Below are 20,966 nucleotides of genomic sequence, written 5' to 3'. Positions count from 1 at the left end.
GAAACACATCGGATATGTCTGGAAAGTCATTGGCCTACCCAGCAATTGCCTGGAGCGACTTCGGGTAAACCTTGGGAAACTGTAATCAAAATGGGTGGACCAAGATTTGAACCCAGATCCTCTGTAATGCGAGTCCAGTATTTCGCCCACTGTGATACTATCTTGTGCTCCAATGAATGAATGAATGACTGAATGAATGAATTAAAGAATTAATGATATAGAGTCTAAAAACTTATCTCGTAGTTCATTACAGACTATTAGGGGAGATGAAATGGGTATGGAGAATTTACGGAATGAATGAGTGTAGAGAACAGAAGCACCCTGAGAAAGCCCACAAGCTCATGGGCAAAGTCTGCCATGCTTCCCACTTGATTTACTTGGTGGGAGGCAAGTGATCCGACCACTAAACCTTGCTTAGTGCTAAGACGGGGCGAGACTAAATCAAAAAAAGTGCGGTAAGAAATAAAAACTAGTTATATGTTTCTTACTAAACAAAGCCTGATTGCAATTTTAGTTGGGAAACAGCGGTGCTGACACAACCCGCCTGCGAGGACACGGGCGGACGGCTCACCGCGATCCGTGGTCGCTCATGACGACGAGCAGGGTGTTGTTGAGGTGGCCTTCGCTCCGCAGCGCCGTCAGCCAGGAGAGCATGTCCTGGTCGGCCGCGCCCACCTGGTTGTGCGAGTCGTGAGACAGCTCCCCGTGGAAGGCGAACGCGAACTTGGGCTTGTCGCGGTACACCCGGAACAGATTCAGGACGTAGTCCATCATCACCTGGCGAGTGAGAAGGCTACCAGATAGGGACAAATGAGCCACTAGTAATGAACAAGATTTTATGGTTTTGTCTTCAGGACAATTTCATTTTTGAAACAAAGAGATTTCGGTGTTATTAAAGTTATAGTTCTGTAGGCATGCTATGAAAAAAAATTATAAGTGAAATTTTATGATGCATGCACACATGCAACAAAATTTTCACAGGATCAAAAGAGGCTACATACAAATTAAATGTGCTTTTAAATCATATACTTTAGTGACTGATATTGAATACTGGACCATGTAATTAAAAACATTTACAGTGAAAGTCCTTGTAGTGAATACGGTCTATAACGTAAAGTCCGCTATAACGATAATTGCCATCGGCACCATCAGTTTTGCATATGCTGCGTAGGATAAAAATTTCGGAAATAACGAATGCAGTGTAGGCTCATTTTCACTATAGCGATAGATTACACACCTGTAATTTTGCTCTAAAACAATGAGAAAACATCTACAATTTTCTTAATAAATGAGAAACAGCTTCGCACAATTCCACGCGTCCGGCAAATGAAACAACGCGCATGATGTGGCCGTCTTGGCAACACCGCACAAGGTGGGGCCCCACATCGAGCATAGCTTGCTCGCGGCGACAAAAGCAACAACACCGCACAAGGAGGGGCCCCACAGCGAGCATAGCTTGCCTCGCGGCGACGAAAGCACGGTGACCATGCAACTGCATGTGCCATTAACGTTCCACGAATTTGCCACGGCTGATGATAATGTTGACGTGTGCGGGGAGTTGACGAACACGGAACTTGTCGAGCTCGTCTCTTCGAATCAAAACGAAGCGGCGTCTGAAGATGATGACAATAATGACGAAGAACCAAGTGACGTATCTGTTCCGTCGAAAACATCAATGATGGAGGCACTTGATACAATCAGTCATTTTTATCAGCATACAAATGCTTCGACGAAAGATTTGATGAACTTCCAAGAGGTCCAGTCGTTTATTTTGTCCGAAAGTATAGTGAAATCAAGGCAAACGAAAATTGATTCTTTTTTAAAAAGTGATTTTTAATTTTGTGTTATTTTCCAAGGGTCTGTACGAGTGATTATTTTTCAGTTACTGACCAACTGTCGGAAAAATTATTTTATATAATTTGTATGGTTGTCCAACGTAAGTATAGATTTTAAAATTTTTTTTGTGTTTGACATTATTCATAGGTGTCAACGTGAGTAATAAAGTGACAAATTTAAAATAAATTTCACTACATCTTTAAGTTTACATATTGTTAGTAAGTATTCAAAACTCCGCAAATATGCACCCGATATCATCAGCTCAGCGCACATGTCTCCAGCAAACCAGCTGCGGTCAAAGCAACAGGAAGCGGCTGACATGACCTTGCGTGACCCCGCCCGCCCGTTGCCATGTAAACAAAAAGTTGCCATGTAAACAAACAGCTGTGTGCTTAGCCACGATGTGCATGATGGCCTTATCACGGCCACGCGGTCTCATATTTCGCAGTCGGCAAGTGCTGATATAGCTTAAAAATGTTATTTTAGTAAGTTTTATGTATATTTCCTTTACTTTTGTTGAGAATTTCCATAGTAAAAACAAGCGAGAAAATAATATATTATAAAAATGCTAAAAAATTTTTTTTTTTGAATTTTGGCTATAATGAAAATTTGCTATAACATAAACTTTTGGCGCCGTTATAAATTTACGTTATAACGGACTTTTACTGTATTTATTGTGAATATTAGTGATATAAATGCTTTTATACATAAACTTCTTCAAGTGTATTTATATAAGTGAGGTTATGTTCCCATATGTTTAATTTATTTGCATTATGAAACAGTAAAAAAAATGTAGGCAAAAAGACCAGTGAATGACTCCAGTAACATAAGCTGGAAAGATTTAATTTGACTGTCTAACCTTTCCCATCCAACTGACTGTCTTTTCTTTCATAATATACGAAAAAAAAGACACATTCATCAATACGAAATTCAAAATACGGGGGAGGGGGGGGGGGGGGGGAAACCCACGAAAGAAATGCCAAATTATTCACCTTATGTCTGGGAACAGACCCCAAGCAGAACTTCTTGTGGCTCCTGAACTCAGAACTGGCAGCAACGTAGAACGGCCTCATGTAGTGGTCTGTGGGCGGCGCGTCAAACCCTCGCAGGCGATACGTGAAGGTACCGATGTTGGGGCAGTCCTCCATGAAAGCTGCAAAAAGTGGCAACTGTTTCACATTGACGGTTTGTTGCCCCAAAAATTACTGTCTCCCTTGAATTATGAAACTGCTGCTCAGCTAGAAAGGAAGGTGAGCAGAATTTCAAGTTGCAACACATAAAAAGCAGCAAAATAATATTTTGCTGGAATGACATTCTATCACCCACTCATTGTAATTTTGTTACTATAATTATTTTTCCTTTCTTTTATTTATTTTTCTTTGTAAAATAGATTCCAAAACAAAAAAAGTACAAAGAAAAAAATAAATGTTGCAATAAAAAACTAGACATGCAAACAAGGACCATTCGGTAAAATATCAAATTTTACCTACAATATCATATCAAAATATAATAGATTAATTGTATAAATGGTATAGTATAAGTCTTTCAAAATAAACAGAAGACTAGGAAATAATGGAGGCATTTCAGCCTCCTTTGCCACTTTAATTTACATATACTATTATAACAAAAGCATTAAAATGACAAAGATGATTAAAAGTAGGAAAAATTTAGAAAGTAATATAAATACCAGGTGTTCAAAGTCCCTAATAACATAGATAATAATGGGGGGGGAATTTATATAATTTTTTTTAGTGAAAAGGTGATACATCCTGCTTTAAATAAAATTCTACTCAAACAGAATTCTCTTCTTAGCTCAACAGAAAAGTGGTTTTTGGATAAGTAGCCATAAAAAAAAATTATATGCTTATCAGCAAGCATTTACTAAATCTCTGAAAGTTTAGGAGCCAGACACAAAATTCTAGGAGAAACTTTTACAGTGTTCCACAAATTTAGATTATATTTATCACACCTTGTGCACACAAGACAAGTAAACACATGCACATGTTTTCGGTTGTTACGTATGTAGTTGTAAATACACGATGCTGCCAAGCGTTGGGGGCACACGGGCACAGCAATTGCAGGTGAGGGAGTCCACAACTAGGAAGCTGGCGTCTGATCTACACAGAGTATTCAATTTATCTACAAGCTCATGTTGTGCTGCGCATGACAGATAAAATATACGCACACTAGTTTAGATGCTATTCCTGTCACTGGCACCCAGGATTTGTAGGGCCCTGCTTATCACAAATGAACAGGAAGGAGACCAAACCAAACAGTACATTACGTCCACGTACCAGTTACGTAACCGTTGTCCTGGTAATCCTTCCACACGAAAGGGTAGATATTCACGTAACTCGCCTTGTCCCCCATTCTTTTCCTTGTCTCTGGCAGCTCAAGTTCTGTCTTTCCTGAAAACCCAGTCTTCTAGTTGTAAGTTAATGCAAGCCCCAGGAATAAGTTAAATTAGAATTTGCAACAGCTCATGACTGTTAAAGACACACAAAATATTCAAAAAACTATTTATGACACAACCACTTTTAATGTATCACAGTTCTAAAATACTACGTAGTCATCATTATAAACTGCAAGTGTCATTAAAGCATGAAAGCATTTTTTTTTTTAGACAAATAAACCACCTACAAACTCTTTATTGCAATTATGCCCACAGGAAAACCTCAAAATGACAGGAACATTTAGATTCGCCCTGGATTTGAAACCAAATCTTGTAGGAAGAAAGTTGCTCCTAATATACATTCATCACAATTGTCACCATATGGCAAATAAAATACAGTTCAGTGTATCTCATAAACTGCAACACTAAAGGCATTTTTCATTTTAAAGTATAGGCAGTATATTTAAAAACCTCACAAGTCATTTTATATTTGGGGGCCCCGCCTACCTAGGCACACACACGGTGTGCAGAGCTTCAGAAATAATAAAAAAAAAAACACAATTTAAAAATTGCTCGAGATTCCCGAGTGGGGTCTATATACAAAAAGCATTTAAGAATATTCTAAGGACGGTTCTGTTTCCATATTTTGTTTTTAAGCTGTATTTTTTGAAAAGTGAAAATGGAAAATAAAAAAAATTGTTTTCAGAATAATATTTAGGCATGAAACACCCAGTACAGATTCTTGGAAGCAATCAAGGGACTTGCATTACACCTTTATCTTCATTTCTCCACCTTATAATGTTATGGTTACCTCTCAAATATTATGCCTGATGACATTTCACAACCTTGAACTTAGAGATGATACCACACTAGAATCTTCAGCAAGCATTGCACTTATCATACCTCTCACTAACACAAATACACTCATGACTAGGCGGGCTTCTTAATTACAGTTTAGGTTAACTAGGTAATTACGTATAATGCTCTTTCATTGTTAAGTACCAGAGGGGTTTTCCAGGTACGTGGTAATAAGAGTTTACTTTGTTACTGAGTTGGTTGTTTGCGCACAAAGTCAAATGAACACTAGATGGTCATGGCAAGACCACAAGATCGATGACTCACCGGTAAGAATGGGTATGAGTGCCTGTGGCGTGCCGTCGCCCACGATGTTGTAGCCGTGCAACTCGACGAGGCCGAGCGTCTCGCGCAGGAAGTGGTAGGATCGCGGCAGCTTGCGGATGAACATGTTGTGGGAGAGCGAGTCGAACCCCCACATGAGCACGTTGAGGCGGAGGGCGTCGCGCGGGACCTTGTCCCAGCCGCTGCGGTCCTTCACCTCCTGGTCGTGCCTCACCCCGGCCATCACGTTGTGCCACCTGCGACCACCGCCCCCCGACACTGGCAGGCACCGCTCCGCGGCTTTCAGAAACCCCTTGCCTGTCTGCCCGGCACACACCCGGTCGACGTCGCAGTCCGTTCACGTTCATCGACACTTCAGAAACTAACAGCTGAAGAAAACATTAACTGCCCATAAACTGGACATTCCAAGGCCAAACTAGTTAGGCTGGCAGCATATCAAGAAAACTATTTCCTCCAATAAACGTCTTGTGAAACATTTGCTGGGTTTGAAATTTGTTTTAAAAATTTTACATTGAATTGAAACAAGAACTTACCCAGCTCAAAATAAAATGACGGGGATTTTATGGAATTTAATATCTTTCGTTGGGGAGGAGCATCTACAGTGTCATACAATAATAAGCAATGACGAAAGGAAAAACATCAATTATTAAAATTAAAAAAATTTAGTTGTAGTTTGTGAGAATAAGTTACATATTTTCAAACTATAATTCTATTCTTCTTTTCCTCCCCCCTAGTTTTGAAGGGTATACTGCTACCCTCCCTTGCCCCTGCCTGGGTATGCCCTGACAAACAATTTCACATATCCAACAACATAACAATTTCACTTTGCTCAATTCACTGCTAGGCTCATGCATTGCGATTTAGACTTCCGATGTGCGAGTCATGTGACAGCTGCCCGCGGAAGGCATTTTTGAACATGCATCAGTATCGAAACAAACCTTAAACATTATTTTTGACAAGTAAATTTTTTAGTCTACAACTCTTTATTAGTCTAGGATATACAGTCAAACCTCTCTTAAACGACCTCTCAATGTTCCCAGGAATAGGGTCGTAATAGATGTTTTCCGAAATTTTCACTTCATTTCAACCCACCCCCCCCCCTCCCTTCCCAAACCGCTACTCGCTATGAAACCAACCATACAATGGCAGGATGCTGTCACTCACAATGCTAGACGGATTTGCTTTAAACCCACTTCAACCATCATGACAAGTCCGTCGCCCTACAGGCCACCTCTAAAGAAAATATGTCAAAAGACAGTTTATTTTTACTGGTTAGTTTACATGTACGTTTTCTGCTTGCCGTAGTTAAATACTGTTACGATCGCGCTTGGCTGCAGTGCATGGCATCGCCGCACTCGTTCGGCCTGTCTGCGCCCCCTTCCACCCGCATCCTCTCCCTGGTATCTCGTGTCATACTATCTCGCTACATCCTGACCGTCGCAGCGCGCACCTGCCTCAGATCGGGTTACTTAAAAGAGGCCGCACTGCGGAATAAAATGACTCAGACGCCTTTATCGGCATTCTTAGAGCAGCCACCGCGTCCTTCGAGGACTCACGACGCGTTTCTGGGCATTTCGACGGCGAAGGTCGCGAGATATCTCGGAGACATGCCCGATTGTTCTGGATGGGAACCCAAGGGCTATTTAAGGAGGTTGGGCCGACCTTCGAGTCAGTCAGTCAGAGAGGGAGACTGAGTGAGTTCTCCCGCGGCGGAGATCCGGGCGATAGTGCCGCGGGTGCGGCAGAGTGGCGAAGTCCTTGGACGAAGGTTCCAGGGCAGTCAGTCAGTCAGTCGGTGACTGAGTGAGTTCTCCCGCGGCGGAGTTTCCGGGCGATAGTGCCGCAGGTGCGGCAGAGTGGCGAAGTCCTTGGACGAAGGTTCCAGGGCAGGGAGTGAGTACGTTCAGTGGAGTCGGGAGTTTTCCCGCGGCGGAGTTTCCGGGCGATAGAGTCGCGGGCGCGGCGGAGCCGAGTGAAGTTCCGAGTGAGGCGTCGTGTGGGATCTCGGCGAAGGGTGTGACGGCGGCGGCGGAGTGCGGCGACGGAGTCCCGCGGCGGAGACCCACGAGGGGTGCTGCGGTCAGAGTTGCGCCGGAAGTGCGGCCCAGCGAGGTGTGTGAAACGAGTGACTGGGGAATTGGCATTTCTTTAAGTGTAGTTAATTATTTGCCAATTTAGAAGATTATTTGTAAGTGACAAGTAGTGGTAATAAATAAAACTGTGTGTGTGAAATAAAATCTATTAATTGGGCTATCCTTTACGAACCCGCAGGGAAATCGTAACATTTTGGTGTCAGAAGTGGGATAGCCCTAATTAATAGATTTAGGATTCAGTTACAGTATTAGATTAAAAGTTAAGGATAGAATTTAGTTTACGAGAATATAGTTAGTGTTTAGAACTTCAGTGAATTTGAAATTTTCTACAGTTAGTTTGAGTATACTGTAGTCAGTGTTAGTTTTGAATGTAATAGAGTTATTGTTAGTTAAATTAGAAGGTTCGGCTAGGTCATTTAAAATTAATAACAGTATTAGAAAAAAAAAAAATATTTAGGCTTGTAGACAAGAAAGATGGCTGCCGATGAGCTTAAGAATGTCCTGGCATTCTTGGCCGAACTGAAGAGTGGCCAGGAAGAAATGAAGAATGAAATGAAGAGTAACAGGGAAGAAATGAAGAATGAAATGAAGAGTAACAGGGAAGAAATAAAGAAAGGCCAGGAGAAAATGGAGAATAGGCTGGACGAGATGAAGAGTAGCCAGGAAGAAATGAAGAATGAAATGAAGAATAGCCAGGAGAAAATGGAGAATAGGCTGGACGAGATGAAGAAGGGTCAGGAAGAAATGTTAGCCAGTATGAAGAAGGGTCAGGAAGAAATGGTATCTAGTACAAAGAACTTTAAGGAAGAAATGGTAACCAGTATAAAGAAATTTACGGAAGAAATGAAGAGTGGAAGGAAGGAGAGTAAGAACCACCATGAAGAAAAGAAGAGCGGGTCAAATAATAGCCTAGAGGAAATGAAGAAGGGTCAGGATGAACTGAAGCATGGCCAAGAAGAAATGAGGAATGAAATGAAGACCGAAGGGAAGATAAGCATAGAAGAGAAGAACAGCCAAGAGAAAAACAGCGAAGAGAAGAACTGCAAACAGAAGGCCAGTCAGGAGAACAGTGAAGAGAAGAACAGAGAAATGAAGACCAGCCAAGAGGAGACCAGCCAAGAAGAGACCAGCCAAGAAGAGACCAGCCAAGAAGAGACCAGCCAAGAAGAGACCAGCCGAGAGAATAACGACAAAGAGAAGAACAACAAAGAGAAGACTAGCGAAGAGAAGACTAGCGAAGAGAAGACTAGCGAAGAGAAGACTAGCGAAGAGAAGACCAGTGAAGAGAAGACCAGTGAAGAGGAGACCTGCCGAGAGGAGAACAGTGAAGAGAACAGCGAAGAACACTGCGAAGAGGACATTAGCCAAGGAGAGGAGAACAGCCAGGACATGAAGATGAAAGAAGAGCTGAAGAAAAGCATAGAAGTAGTGAAGATGAGTTACAAAGTAAGGAATATTGAACAAGGAGAAATGAAGATAAACCAAAGAGAGAGGGCTAAATGCACAGAAGAGCTGAAGAAAAGCCGAGAAGAGATGTACATGAGTCAAGAAGAGATAGAGAAGTGCAAAGAAGAAACGAAGGAAGACCAAGAAGAGGTGAAGAAGGACCAAGAACAGGGGAAGAAAGACCGAGAAGAGAAAATGAGAACACAAAGAGTGAAGAAGATGGTGCAAGGAGTAACTGAGTACAGTCCAGACGATATTCATAAGAACAAAGAGGGAATGAGGAACCAAGAAGAGACGAAGAAGAGCTGGGAAGAAATGCTTTGTGAACGAGTAGCTACGAGAGAACAAACAGAGAGAAAAAGGGAAGAAACAAGCGAACCATTGGGAGGCAACGAGCAATGCTCTCAAGAGTATCGAGTCCGTCCAAGGCAATGGTCGGTCAATCTCGGGCAGCTGGCTGAACGACATGGGGAATCTGCGACCCAGAAGTGTCGCCGGGTGACAAGAGAAGCTACATCTAATGAGAGAGAGGGTTATCTGGTGAGACTGTACAGCCCGCGATGGAGGAAAGGCAGGAGGCCTAAACTTCGAGTAGCATGGGGACCTCCAGGAGGAGATGCATTACCTGTTCGGGACGAACAGGTTTAAGGAGGGGGCAATGTTACGATCGCGCTTGGCTGCAGTGCATGGCATCGCCGCACTCGTTCGGCCTGTCTGCGCCCCCTTCCACCCGCATCCTCTCCCTGGTATCTCGTGTCATACTATCTCGCTACATCCTGACCGTCGCAGCGCGCACCTGCCTCAGATCGGGTTACTTAAAAGAGGCCGCACTGCGGAATAAAATGACTCAGACGCCTTTATCGGCATTCTTAGAGCAGCCACCGCGTCCTTCGAGGACTCACGACGCGTTTCTGGGCATTTCGACGGCGAAGGTCGCGAGATATCTCGGAGACATGCCCGATTGTTCTGGATGGGAACCCAAGGGCTATTTAAGGAGGTTGGGCCGACCTTCGAGTCAGTCAGTCAGAGAGGGAGACTGAGTGAGTTCTCCCGCGGCGGAGATCCGGGCGATAGTGCCGCGGGTGCGGCAGAGTGGCGAAGTCCTTGGACGAAGGTTCCAGGGCAGTCAGTCAGTCAGTCGGTGACTGAGTGAGTTCTCCCGCGGCGGATTTTCCGGGCGATAGTGCCGCAGGTGCGGCAGAGTGGCGAAGTCCTTGGACGAAGGTTCCAGGGCAGGGAGTGAGTAAGTTCAGTGGAGTCGGGAGTTTTCCCGCGGCGGAGTTTCCGGGCGATAGAGTCGCGGGCGCGGCGGAGCCGAGTGAAGTTCCGAGTGAGGCGTCGTGTGGGATCTCGGCGAAGGGTGTGACGGCGGCGGCGGAGTGCGGCGACGGAGTCCCGCGGCGGAGACCCACGAGGGGTGCTGCGGTCAGAGTTGCGCCGGAAGTGCGGCCCAGCGAGGTGTGTGAAACGAGTGACTGGGGAATTGGCATTTCTTTAAGTGTAGTTAATTATTTGCCAATTTAGAAGATTATTTGTAAGTGACAAGTAGTGGTAATAAATAAAACTGTGTGTGTGAAATAAAATCTATTAATTGGGCTATCCTTTACGAACCCGCAGGGAAATCGTAACAATACACTAGAACCCCGATGTCACGAACCCCGGATTTAACGAAGCAGTGATTTTACGAATACATTATCGGGAACTGTCAAAAAAATTGGACATTTTGACCAAAATGTGAAAATCGGAAAAAAAGAAAAAAAAAAAAGAAATGAAAGATCATTAAATCTGTTAATTTTAACACATAGCGTATTTTTGTGTCAGCTTTAATATCTCTAAAAATGTTCATGCAAGAATAACAAAAAAAAAAAGGGACATTTCCAGAAAAAATATGGCTGCGGTAGGTTCTGCAACGCAAGTGGGCGCACACGAAGCTCGCCCGGCTGGCTGGCGGTAGCGGCTTCATGACGCATAAGCTCACCCCTCCCTCCCCTCGTTAACATTCTTCAAGGCTAGCTCATCCCTCCCAGACACACAAACCATCTAGTGTCCTCCCTTATAACACCCCAACTTCGCTTCCTTTGAAAAACCTTCAGTGAAAAATGCTCACTTCACCCTCCCTTCTCCCGTAAATTTGGGCTATTGTGAAAGGGGCACTAAAGCGGTGAGGGAGGGTTCAAAATATGTCACTTTTCACACCAAGTTCGAGTTCAGTCATCTCTGGCAAGGAATTTACAAGCTTTCAAACTTAAATATAAATGTATTTTAATAGCAAGGGTCCTATGAAAAGGAATTATACCGAATAAAATCAAACTGCTGTCACCAAACAAAGCATAAAACGGTCCAATGCGTGGTCGCTTCGTTATTGCTCGCGCGAGAGGTGAGACGTGGAATGTTAGAAGAAAGATAAATGCGGGGGAGACAGACGGCAGCCAGTGTGTTTCCTGCATGGGGAATAAGTGGTGTAGCCTTTTTTTATGCTGGGTGAAGCGACCTTTTTCTATCAGCCCACGGGAAAAGATAATTGCTTGAGCTGTCAAAATAAACATCGCTGCGGCAGTTAAAACGAGTCGAGGCGGGCGTGCATCCCTCGGTCGCTGTGTATTGTTAACCGATAGTAATCAAAATCAAGAGAAATCCAGCAGGTAGCTCTGCCTTAACTGCGTACCACACTAGACACTCGCAAAAAGCTAAACGTAAACACGTTGCCACAAAAACCTTTATCTGCACCCTGCCGGGAAATGGATGTGGAATGGGGGTTGTCAAGCGCTGACAGTGGTCGACAGGAAGTGCTATCTATTTTTCGATATGCGCTGGCTACAGCAGTACAGCACTGGGCAAGAGAAACACAGTAACACGCTACTCACCACAAGAAACTTATTTTCTGTCCGATTTTCTTTGGATTTTCGGCAATTTTTTCACGGTTCCTCGGAATCGGGTTGTAATAGAGAGGTGGTCGCAGTAAATGGGGTCGCAACAAAAAGGTTTTACTGTACTAGATACTAAGCCCTAACTCGGTGCTCAGTTTGTATGTCATGGAGGACGTTGGTAAAACTCAACATTAGGAAATATTCTCAATTCTCAGGCTATATTGAAAACTCATGACCAAGATCTACAATATCATATTACATGATCATCTCTACATAATGCTTTCAAAGACATTCCGCAACAGTTTTTTCATGAAAGTTCTTTATTCCAGCACCTTTGGGGTCACTGCCACAAAAATAATACTGTGGAATGTTGTAAACAGTTGGCAAGGTTAACTGAAATACAAATAGTATAAAATAAAATAAAATTAAGTTAGCTGGATAAAAATTGCAAACTACAAAAGTTTGCAATTTCTATCCTCAGTAGTGATAATTTGGATGCACAGCCCCAATGAGCGAAAGCGAGTATACTTCCATGTAGCTGCATTTTGTTTTACACCTGTTGTAAAGTGACGTACAATCAACCTGACCCATTTATACTCCAGCAGGGCATTCCAAAATAATCAAGTATTCTATTCCCCACCAGTGAACTAGGAAGGCAAGGCCGGCAATGGATACTTACTCTTCTCCTTTCGAACTCTTGCAGTGCACCTTCACAAAATCACTCTCCTCAAGGTGGTACTCCGTGTGAGTCTGCGTAGTGACTCCATCATGAGTGACGTGGTCACTGCCCCGTATTATATCTGCAAGAAAATGAGCTCAAGACATTATTTAAAATAAATTCATTATTTTTACAGTAAACAAAAAAAACTTACAAAGTACATGGTGGTGTTTCTTAAAACACAATCAAAAACATAATCCCAAATGGAATTCAGCATAACATGGAGATTGTAATACGATTATGCTCAAATACATGTGGCATGACAGCAGTGCAATGTTAGAAAGAACAAACCCAAAAACAATATGCATTGCACAGGCTGCGATTTTGATTTGCTTTGATTGCTTTGAAATTTTGATACAACATTGTACTTGAATACACACGTCTTTTTATATACCTATGTCACACCTGTCACAAGTAAAAAGATAGATAACAATACAGATAGGTGTGTGTGTGTATATATATGTGTGTGTGTTTGTATTCTGTTTTGTAAAGGTAAAGATTTAGACAGAAAGAGAGATGGAGATATATAGAGATGTAGAGATATATAAAAAGGGTGATAGATTAGGATAGAGATAGAAACATAAATATACATACAGAAATATAGCGAGATTTATAGACGGACATATAGAGGGATAGGGGTATGAAGAGAGATAGGAGATATAGAGAGATGCTTTTTATATGTGCCCCAACTTCAAACAAATTATAAAACAAAATGAAAGAGGCATAGCAATGCATGCCGGGCACAGCACGTCGTCCCACACCTGTGAAGGCACACTCGATGATCCCCTGGCGGGCGCGGGCCTCATCTGTGATGTACGCGGTGCTGCCGTTGACGCGCACCCAGTCCGGCCGCTCCCCACAGTCGATGGGCGGCACTGGCTTCATGAACTTCATGATGTCTCGGTTGTGGACCTCCAGGGGCGGGTGCCGGCACGCCTGGCCCCCGGCTCTGCGGGGAGAAACCTCACCGATAACCCTACAACATCAAAGCTAATTCACAACTAGAGCCACCCATCCCAATATGCATTATTTTGAATTGGCTGATATTTCTCTGCAATCAGTATCTCCAAAATATGGACATACCCATTATAGAATAGTTTCGAGAAAATAAGTTACATGGCAGTAAAACCAAACAGTTTCTCTTTCGTAATACTCATTCGTAATAATTTCCATATGTAATATCTTTATTCTGGCACTTACACTCCTTAGCATCAAACCACCTCAATTGGTATTGTTACAAGTGGGAGGTATCAAGTTTGAAGGATAGTCCAAATTGTTAAAAATCTATTCTATCTATTCTTTATTTATTTATTACTATACACAAGCTATCACTATCTTATCTAACACACTAAAAAATAAGTAGGAATTAAAAAAAAAATCTGCCTACGTATGTCTGCAAAGAAATATTAGTGTAAACATACAATTATGTAAATATTAGTAATATATGCACACATTTGTCACTGGATCATAAAGAGAAAGTAACTCATTTGCTCGATAATGTTTGTCTGAGTACCATTATCCTTGAACACTGATTCACCACAACAGATTCGCGTGTCGCCTCGTAAACGAAGCCTAGGGTCTTCCTCTCTTCAGCCTCCCCACCCTCCTCTTGGAGTTGGGATCCCCCAATACTTACAAGCATCAGTCTCTGGTCAGGGTGGCCACTCTTCTGGGATAATAAAATTCCTGGTTTTTTCCAGGGTGGTTTTTATCAATATTTGCATACAATTTGTATTTTTGTTACACAAAGCACACACAATATGATGTTTTATTGGCGTTAAACAATAGACAACTTAACTATAGGCTTAAAAATTAAATCAATGAACTTGCTTAAAACAAAACCTACCACCAACAAAAAAATTTATAATCTCACGTCACAAAAATTACTTGACACCAAACGCACGTGTTTTGCCCCTCTTGCGTGGCTGGCTAATGCTGTTCTTCCCATCCATGTTACCGATATTGATTTTAACATTACACAAATTGCAAATAGCGTTTGTCCTGCACTTTGGATCTTTCTCCACCCATTCAAACTCTTCCGTATATTTGTCATTGTATGTGGTGACCGAACTCGTTGACATTTTGATATTCTGCGCCAATTACATGTTAGATTAAAAAATTCAAAACAACGTCCCGCACAACTAAACTTTTAAAAAAACTCGAGAAAAGTATCCGTGATACCGTGATGCAACAACACGAGCGCAAATAAAAACAAATATACATACAAAACTAGTGCTACCAACATGCCGTGCGAGAAATTACTACCACCCTACAACAACATTTTCAGCCAAAATGCTGTTGCTTTTGAATACAGAAACATAATAAGTATGGAAGTCTGAATTGTTAACGGTTTCTTACGTACTACAAAAGTTTTTAAATGCAATATGAACAAATTAACTTTCACAAAATATAGCTCACGAGCATACTGTCGTGCTTCGACGGGTGGTGAACATGCTCATTTAACAGCCGTATGTTATTGCGATCGTTACTTCATAAAAAAAATTCCCGGTTCTAATAAAAATTCCTGGCTGATTCCAGGTATTCCTGGTTTTTTTTAAGAAATCCTGGCTATTTCCCGTATTTCCCGATTTCCCGGTTGGCTGGCCACCCTGCTGGTAATTTATTCTCGTTACAATACTATTGGACGTGCCAGGTCAGGGGTGTGCTTGTGTAAGTGAGGCACGATGGTAACTGCAAAGCTCGCTGGTGCTTCTAGAACGGTATCGCCTCTTAAGTGCTAGGCTCTGAATTGGCGTTCACTATATACATCATGCATGGGCCAACTACGAAATCTGAGCGGTAACCGTGACATCAGATGGAGGAGAAATGAAGTCACAGATATAATGCAAGTCCCTTGAGGAGTGCCCCCGAGTGTTTCACATCTATATGTTATTCTGAAAACACATGTTTTAGCCATTTTATCCCTTCTAAAAATGCAGTTTAAAAAACAAGAAACAGAAACAGAACTACTCAGCATATTCTAAAATGCTTCTCGTACACAGACCCCACGCGGATTATCTTGAGCAGTTTTCAGATCGCGTGGTTTCTTCTGAAGCTCTGCACACCGTATGTGTGCCTGGTTGGGCGAGGCATCGGATATCGATAAACACAGCAACTCCATTCAAGGAAACTGAGAGAGGAATTGGCCTACAACCAGCCCAACATTTGCCTGAAGTGGTTTGTTGGAACCATGAAAACCCAGAGTCCTCCGAGATGTGAGTCCAGTTTGATAACTGGTATTGATAATCGGTGGTTTCTGATGAACGATAATTAGGGACATGAATATATGGTGAATTGCCGTGAAACCGAAATAACGACATAAAGCATGTCACTGCACCATTTAACACTGAACTGTAAGTTAATACACCATAAAGCACCTGAAGTGCAACTACTATCATGAAATTATTCATCACTTTTAATCAAAACTTAACTTACATCACAAAAAAAACATTATCTTTAAACATATTAAATTCATCATTAAGTTTATCCAAAAATGTATGTACTAAGTAGAGTGAAAAAATTTATTTTAATATTTTTTTGATCTTAATTGCTTACGAACTCACTTTTTCACTAGGCCGGTATATTTTTCAAACAAGTACTTGCAAATTTATTTTGATTGTCCCGGGTGCATCATCTATCAGTCAAAATGACACTGTTTTGGTGAACTAAGTAGTAGCATACAACATTTATGTGTCCTGTTTGTTTAATAATGACATTTTTATGAATAAACAGAATTCACTAAAAATGAAAACAATAACACTGAAATCTCTTGTTTTAAAAAAGAAATTGGCCTAAAAATAAAATCATAATATATTGTCTAACAATATTAAATACAGCAGCGTCCAGTAATCAGTGTGGTGATATTGGTACTACCCTAATTAAAACTTTAATAATTTAACTTATGAAAAAATTAATTAAAAATTTTATTTTTGGATGCAGGGAACAAAAATAATTCTTAATACAGCTATGACTGAAGCAGAACTCGAACCTAACACCCCAGAGTTAGTTATCTGATAGTGTTCATACCATTACCGAGACGATGCTTTGAAAAATATTATGACCCTTACTATACATAAATTAAATATTACGTAGAATATATCAACTAAAAAAGAGAGAAAGTTTGGAGCATTCGCAAAAAAATATGTTTTAAAATTTGTATCTGCCACTAAAATGACTTTTTCAGTTTTAAAGTAGCAATTAATGTGTTATGTATTTATGTTTATATCAATAATAAATTCTTGAGATTAGAGTGAACAATGCATTAATGTAGCTATGGCAATACTGATGTCAATATATGGCAAAAGGATACACAATACACAGGAAAGTAGAAGCTATGACAGACAGAAAAAGATTCACAAAGATTTACAGCTACACATATACAGCATGAGTTATTGAAAACATTTTTTTGTCATTAGATGTTAGCTTCTACCGGAAAGAGGAGGAGAGTTGTGTGGCCATTTTTAACATTCACAGTACATACTTTGAAACTAGAAAAAGAGTGTTAAAAAAAACTGTACGATACCCTAAAAAGTACAGTGAAACAAGTGTATTCCAAACAGCCACCTTATGAGTTTAAACCTCTAATGTGCAAAATTTTCCACACACAGGATGCTGAGGAAGATGAGGAGGGAGTAGAGGGGGAGAAACCAATCCAAAACCAGTCCCAGGAAGAAATCAAACTGAAACACACTACCTACCAACACAGTTTGGCCACACCATCAGCCACAGGGGAATAGATGCACCAAGATGCCATGATCCTGCAAAACAGCATGCTTTGTTGCAACATGCACCACTAACAGATCCTGTACAGACAGAAACACTACTACTTATGTTTTCAACAGGTCCACAACGTTAAACTCATCCTTGCCATGCTATACAGTACAGTAAAGAGGCAAATAAAAAGTGCTATTAGAAGTGCAAAAGCTGTGCGAGAGTAGAAGAGAAAATACCCTCCCTGGCTCTAAACATAAATAAGAAGTCAAGAAAAAGAGAGTACATTACAATCAATAAAACTTACGTTCGAATCCAGGTCTGGCAATCAACGAGAAGATTTAAAAAGTGCGTAACTCCAGATTTGCGTAAGACGGGGTAGCTTAAGCTGAGGTATTACTGCAATCACAATTTTTTTTTGTCAACCTGGCCTTAATGTATGGTTAACAGTGAGGTCATTAGATACAGTAACACACAACACAGATAAGGAGTACTGGGAAAAGCACTGCCAATCCATCCCAGCATTTTCCTTGCGCTGTCTTGGGAAAACCACAGAAAACCAAAGTCACGATGGCCAGACCAGGACTCAAACCCGGGTCCTCAGGAACAGCAGTCTAGTTTCTCACCACTACCTCACATCGCTCCATAGTACTCACGAGAAAATGAGAAAAGGAAAAAAAAGCACGTGGGAGACCAAGAATACGATGGAAGGACCAATAGAAGGACGGTACGGACACCAAAGAAACTGACTGGAGGATAGCAGAAGAGGAGCAGGTGTTTAAGGGTCGGAAGGGTTGGTGAAAAACGTGCCAAATGAGGATAGTATATCAGAGCAGCCCGCGTAATTTGTTTTACCCACCAAATTTCGTAAACGGGTCCATGATTTTAAAGTTTAGCTGTTTTTGGAGCAGCATAAAAAAATAAATTTCTATGCTTTTCCTTGAACAATGGTGAATGGGGTTACATTATATCTGAGCACTGAAACAGATCATTAAAATTTTTACTATCAACCAAATTTAATTTGTTTGATTTTTCCCTACTTTTTAAATTGAATGTTGTTACCCTGCAGTGAATTCTGAGAGGAACAATGAAGGCTAAAATTTGTTTCATTAAAAGTTAAATGTTTAGTTTTTTTATGTATATAAAATTAAGCAGTCAAATAACTCTAATTTAAGCTCAAAATGATATTATTTGACTTTGGGAATCAGTCAAAATTAATTTGTTGTTTGTGGTAGAACCAGGCATGACACAAATGAAAACAGACTGGGCAGCATGGCCATACTGCAAAAAAAAAAAATAATAGACACACAGACTGCCCACAGTTAGATTACACAAAGTATTTTAAATAGTGAGAGGTGACCAACAGAAGCAGCCACATTGGCAGGGAAAGAAGTTCTAGAATTAAAACAGCAAGTTCAACGTATGGCCGAGATGTTACTACTCACGCCAAATTCTTCCACGCCTCAAAAGACGATGGATGCATGCTTTTCGCGATATCTCTCCTGAAAAAAGAAGCCAGGGAAACAAAATAACAACACAATATAATGCAGTGGCCTCTGAGAGAGGGTACACACAATGTTTGGACATACTTTATAGATTTCATAAAAATTTATTAAAGACTTAAAACTTTTATTTATTTATTTATTTATTTGATTTGTTACATGCCACACCAACAGCACAAGGCTCCAACGGTGGGCACAACATGTAAGACATGTAAAAAAAACAAATACAGTAACAGAACAAAACAATAAATTATAAATTATAAGAACAACAAAAAGTAGGACAAAAACAAAGACAAGACAACATAACATACAAATATCCATATGAGTGCTTAACTTCTGAAAAGTACTTAAAATAACAAAAATGTTTCATGAGAGTAATAAATGTATAAGTACAGAAAATATAATATTATGTGGATAAATACAGTTGGTATCCTTAGATTAATACATCTGGTATTAAATAATTTAGGTAATAACATTAGAACCTAAAGATAATTAATCTTTGGATGCCGAAAGAATAATTTTTTTAACAAGTTTTTTCTCTCTGGTAGATTGTAAGTGATTAACATACATATTAAAATTGTTAACAAGTCTATATATAATATCATTTGTATTTAAAAGTGTGCACAAAAAAGGTGGGTTACGGCTATTAAAAGAAGGAATTTTAATGCCAGTAACATCAAATATATGAGGACATATAAGATTACCATAATAACAATGGAAGACAAAAATGGCATCTAAGATCTTTCTTCTAGTTGATAATGAACCAAGGAGGGAATTTAAATCTATGTTATTGATGGTATTTAATTTTTTGTTAATATAGTCAGATACTTTAGATTGAATCCTGTCAAGCTTTTCAATATCAGTGTTATTGATGCTATTCCATATAATAGAACCATATTCAAGTTTTGATCTTATTAGAGCTGTATAGAGGGAGAGAATAGAGTCAATATTGGAGGTGTTAAAGGTGATAAATTTAATTAGACCAAGTATTTTGTTAGATACCGAGATAATGTTTTCAATGTGAAGATGAAAAAATAGTTTTTGATCCAGTAAAATTCCTAGGTCTTTGACATGTTGAGATTTTTTAATAGGTGAGTTATCAAGTTTGTATTCATATTGCAATGGGTAGGTTTTTCTAGAGAAGGTAATGATAGCAGTTTTTTCCATGTTTAGATTGACCAAATTATTTTTGCACCAATTTGCAATTTCTGTAATATCACATTGTAGTAGATAGCTGTCATGATATGAAGAGATTTTTCTATATATCTTTAAGTCATCGGCAAAAAGAGTGCCAACTGAGTTCTTTAATCCAGATATTATATCATCAATGTAGATATTGAAAAGTAAAGGAGATAGTGTGCCACCTTGAGGGACGCCGGAAGGAGTTGGGTGGAGATCTGAACTTATATTCTGTACTGAAACATAAAAGTTTCTGTTATTTAAATAGCTTGTTAACCATGATAAATATTTATCACTTAGCCCAATTTTGGAACATTTACTTAGTAGTATTTGATGATTAACAGTGTCGAAAGCTTTAGCTAAATCAAAGTAACAAACATCTACTTGACCACGTGTGATGACTTCTGAATAAATAGGATTAAGAAAGGAGACTAAGTTTGTCATGGTTGTTTTACCTGTTCTGAACCCATGCTGTGAATCAGACAATCTATTATTTACGTTAAACGCTAAGTGTTTAAATATTATTTTGTCAAAAATTTTGGCAAATCCATTTAACAGGGATATAGGCCTATAATTTGAAACAATAAAAGTTTTGCCCTTTTTGTGTACAGGAATAACCTTGGCAATTTTCCATTTATCAGGGTAGATGCTATTTAGAATACTGAAATTATATATATGCTGTAAGAGAGGAGCAAGGATTAAGGAGCAACCTTTGATGATAAAATTTGGTATGTTATCAGGTCCTGTGGACAATGTAGATTTTAAGGTTTTTATACTCCATAGGACTAAACTAATCGAGATATTAGACATTGGAATATTGTATGAACAACAAGGAGATATGTTTTGGTTATTTGTGTTATTTGTAGTAACATAGACACTTGAAAAATATTCAGCAAAGGAATTTGCAATTAAATAATTATTATCCGTAATTGAGTTATTAATTTTAATTGAGGGATGCTGACTATAACCCTTTCTCATTATTTTAACATAATTCCAAAATTTTTTAGGGTTTTGCTTAATTTTATTGTTAATATTACAAAGCCAGTTTGTTTTATCCCTACACATAAGTGATTTAGTTTCCTT

At 40.1% G+C, this 20,966-nt stretch overlaps 1 protein-coding gene across 16 annotated transcripts in view; it reads right to left on the bottom strand.

The window, feature by feature from the left end:
- LOC134537536 (uncharacterized) overlaps positions 1–20,966 on the bottom strand; it is a 41,524-nt gene that overhangs the window by 6,661 nt on the left and 13,897 nt on the right. For 9 of the 16 annotated variants that reach the window (XM_063378066.1, XM_063378063.1, XM_063378080.1 and 6 more), the window contains 8 exons: positions 18,648–18,704; positions 17,190–17,249; positions 13,254–13,468; positions 12,454–12,574; positions 5,351–5,604; positions 4,131–4,244; positions 2,829–2,989; positions 572–777 (listed from right to left, as the gene is read on the bottom strand). In XM_063378066.1, the coding sequence (XP_063234136.1) occupies positions 572–777; positions 2,829–2,989; positions 4,131–4,244; positions 5,351–5,604; positions 12,454–12,574; positions 13,254–13,468; positions 17,190–17,249; positions 18,648–18,704 (1,188 nt within the window). Of the gene's footprint in view, positions 1–571; positions 778–2,828; positions 2,990–4,130; positions 4,245–5,350; positions 5,605–12,453; positions 12,575–13,253; positions 13,469–17,189; positions 17,250–18,647; positions 18,705–20,966 lie in introns of those variants that run through there. The other 7 variants (XM_063378068.1, XM_063378065.1, XM_063378073.1 and 4 more) reach the window with 3 other exon arrangements.

Source organism: Bacillus rossius, chromosome 12, assembly GCF_032445375.1.
Source record: "Bacillus rossius redtenbacheri isolate Brsri chromosome 12, Brsri_v3, whole genome shotgun sequence".
Lineage (NCBI taxonomy): Eukaryota > Metazoa > Arthropoda > Insecta > Phasmatodea > Bacillidae > Bacillus > Bacillus rossius.
Note: the sequence above shows the minus strand (reverse complement) of the source record. Positions and strands in the feature narration are given on the sequence as shown.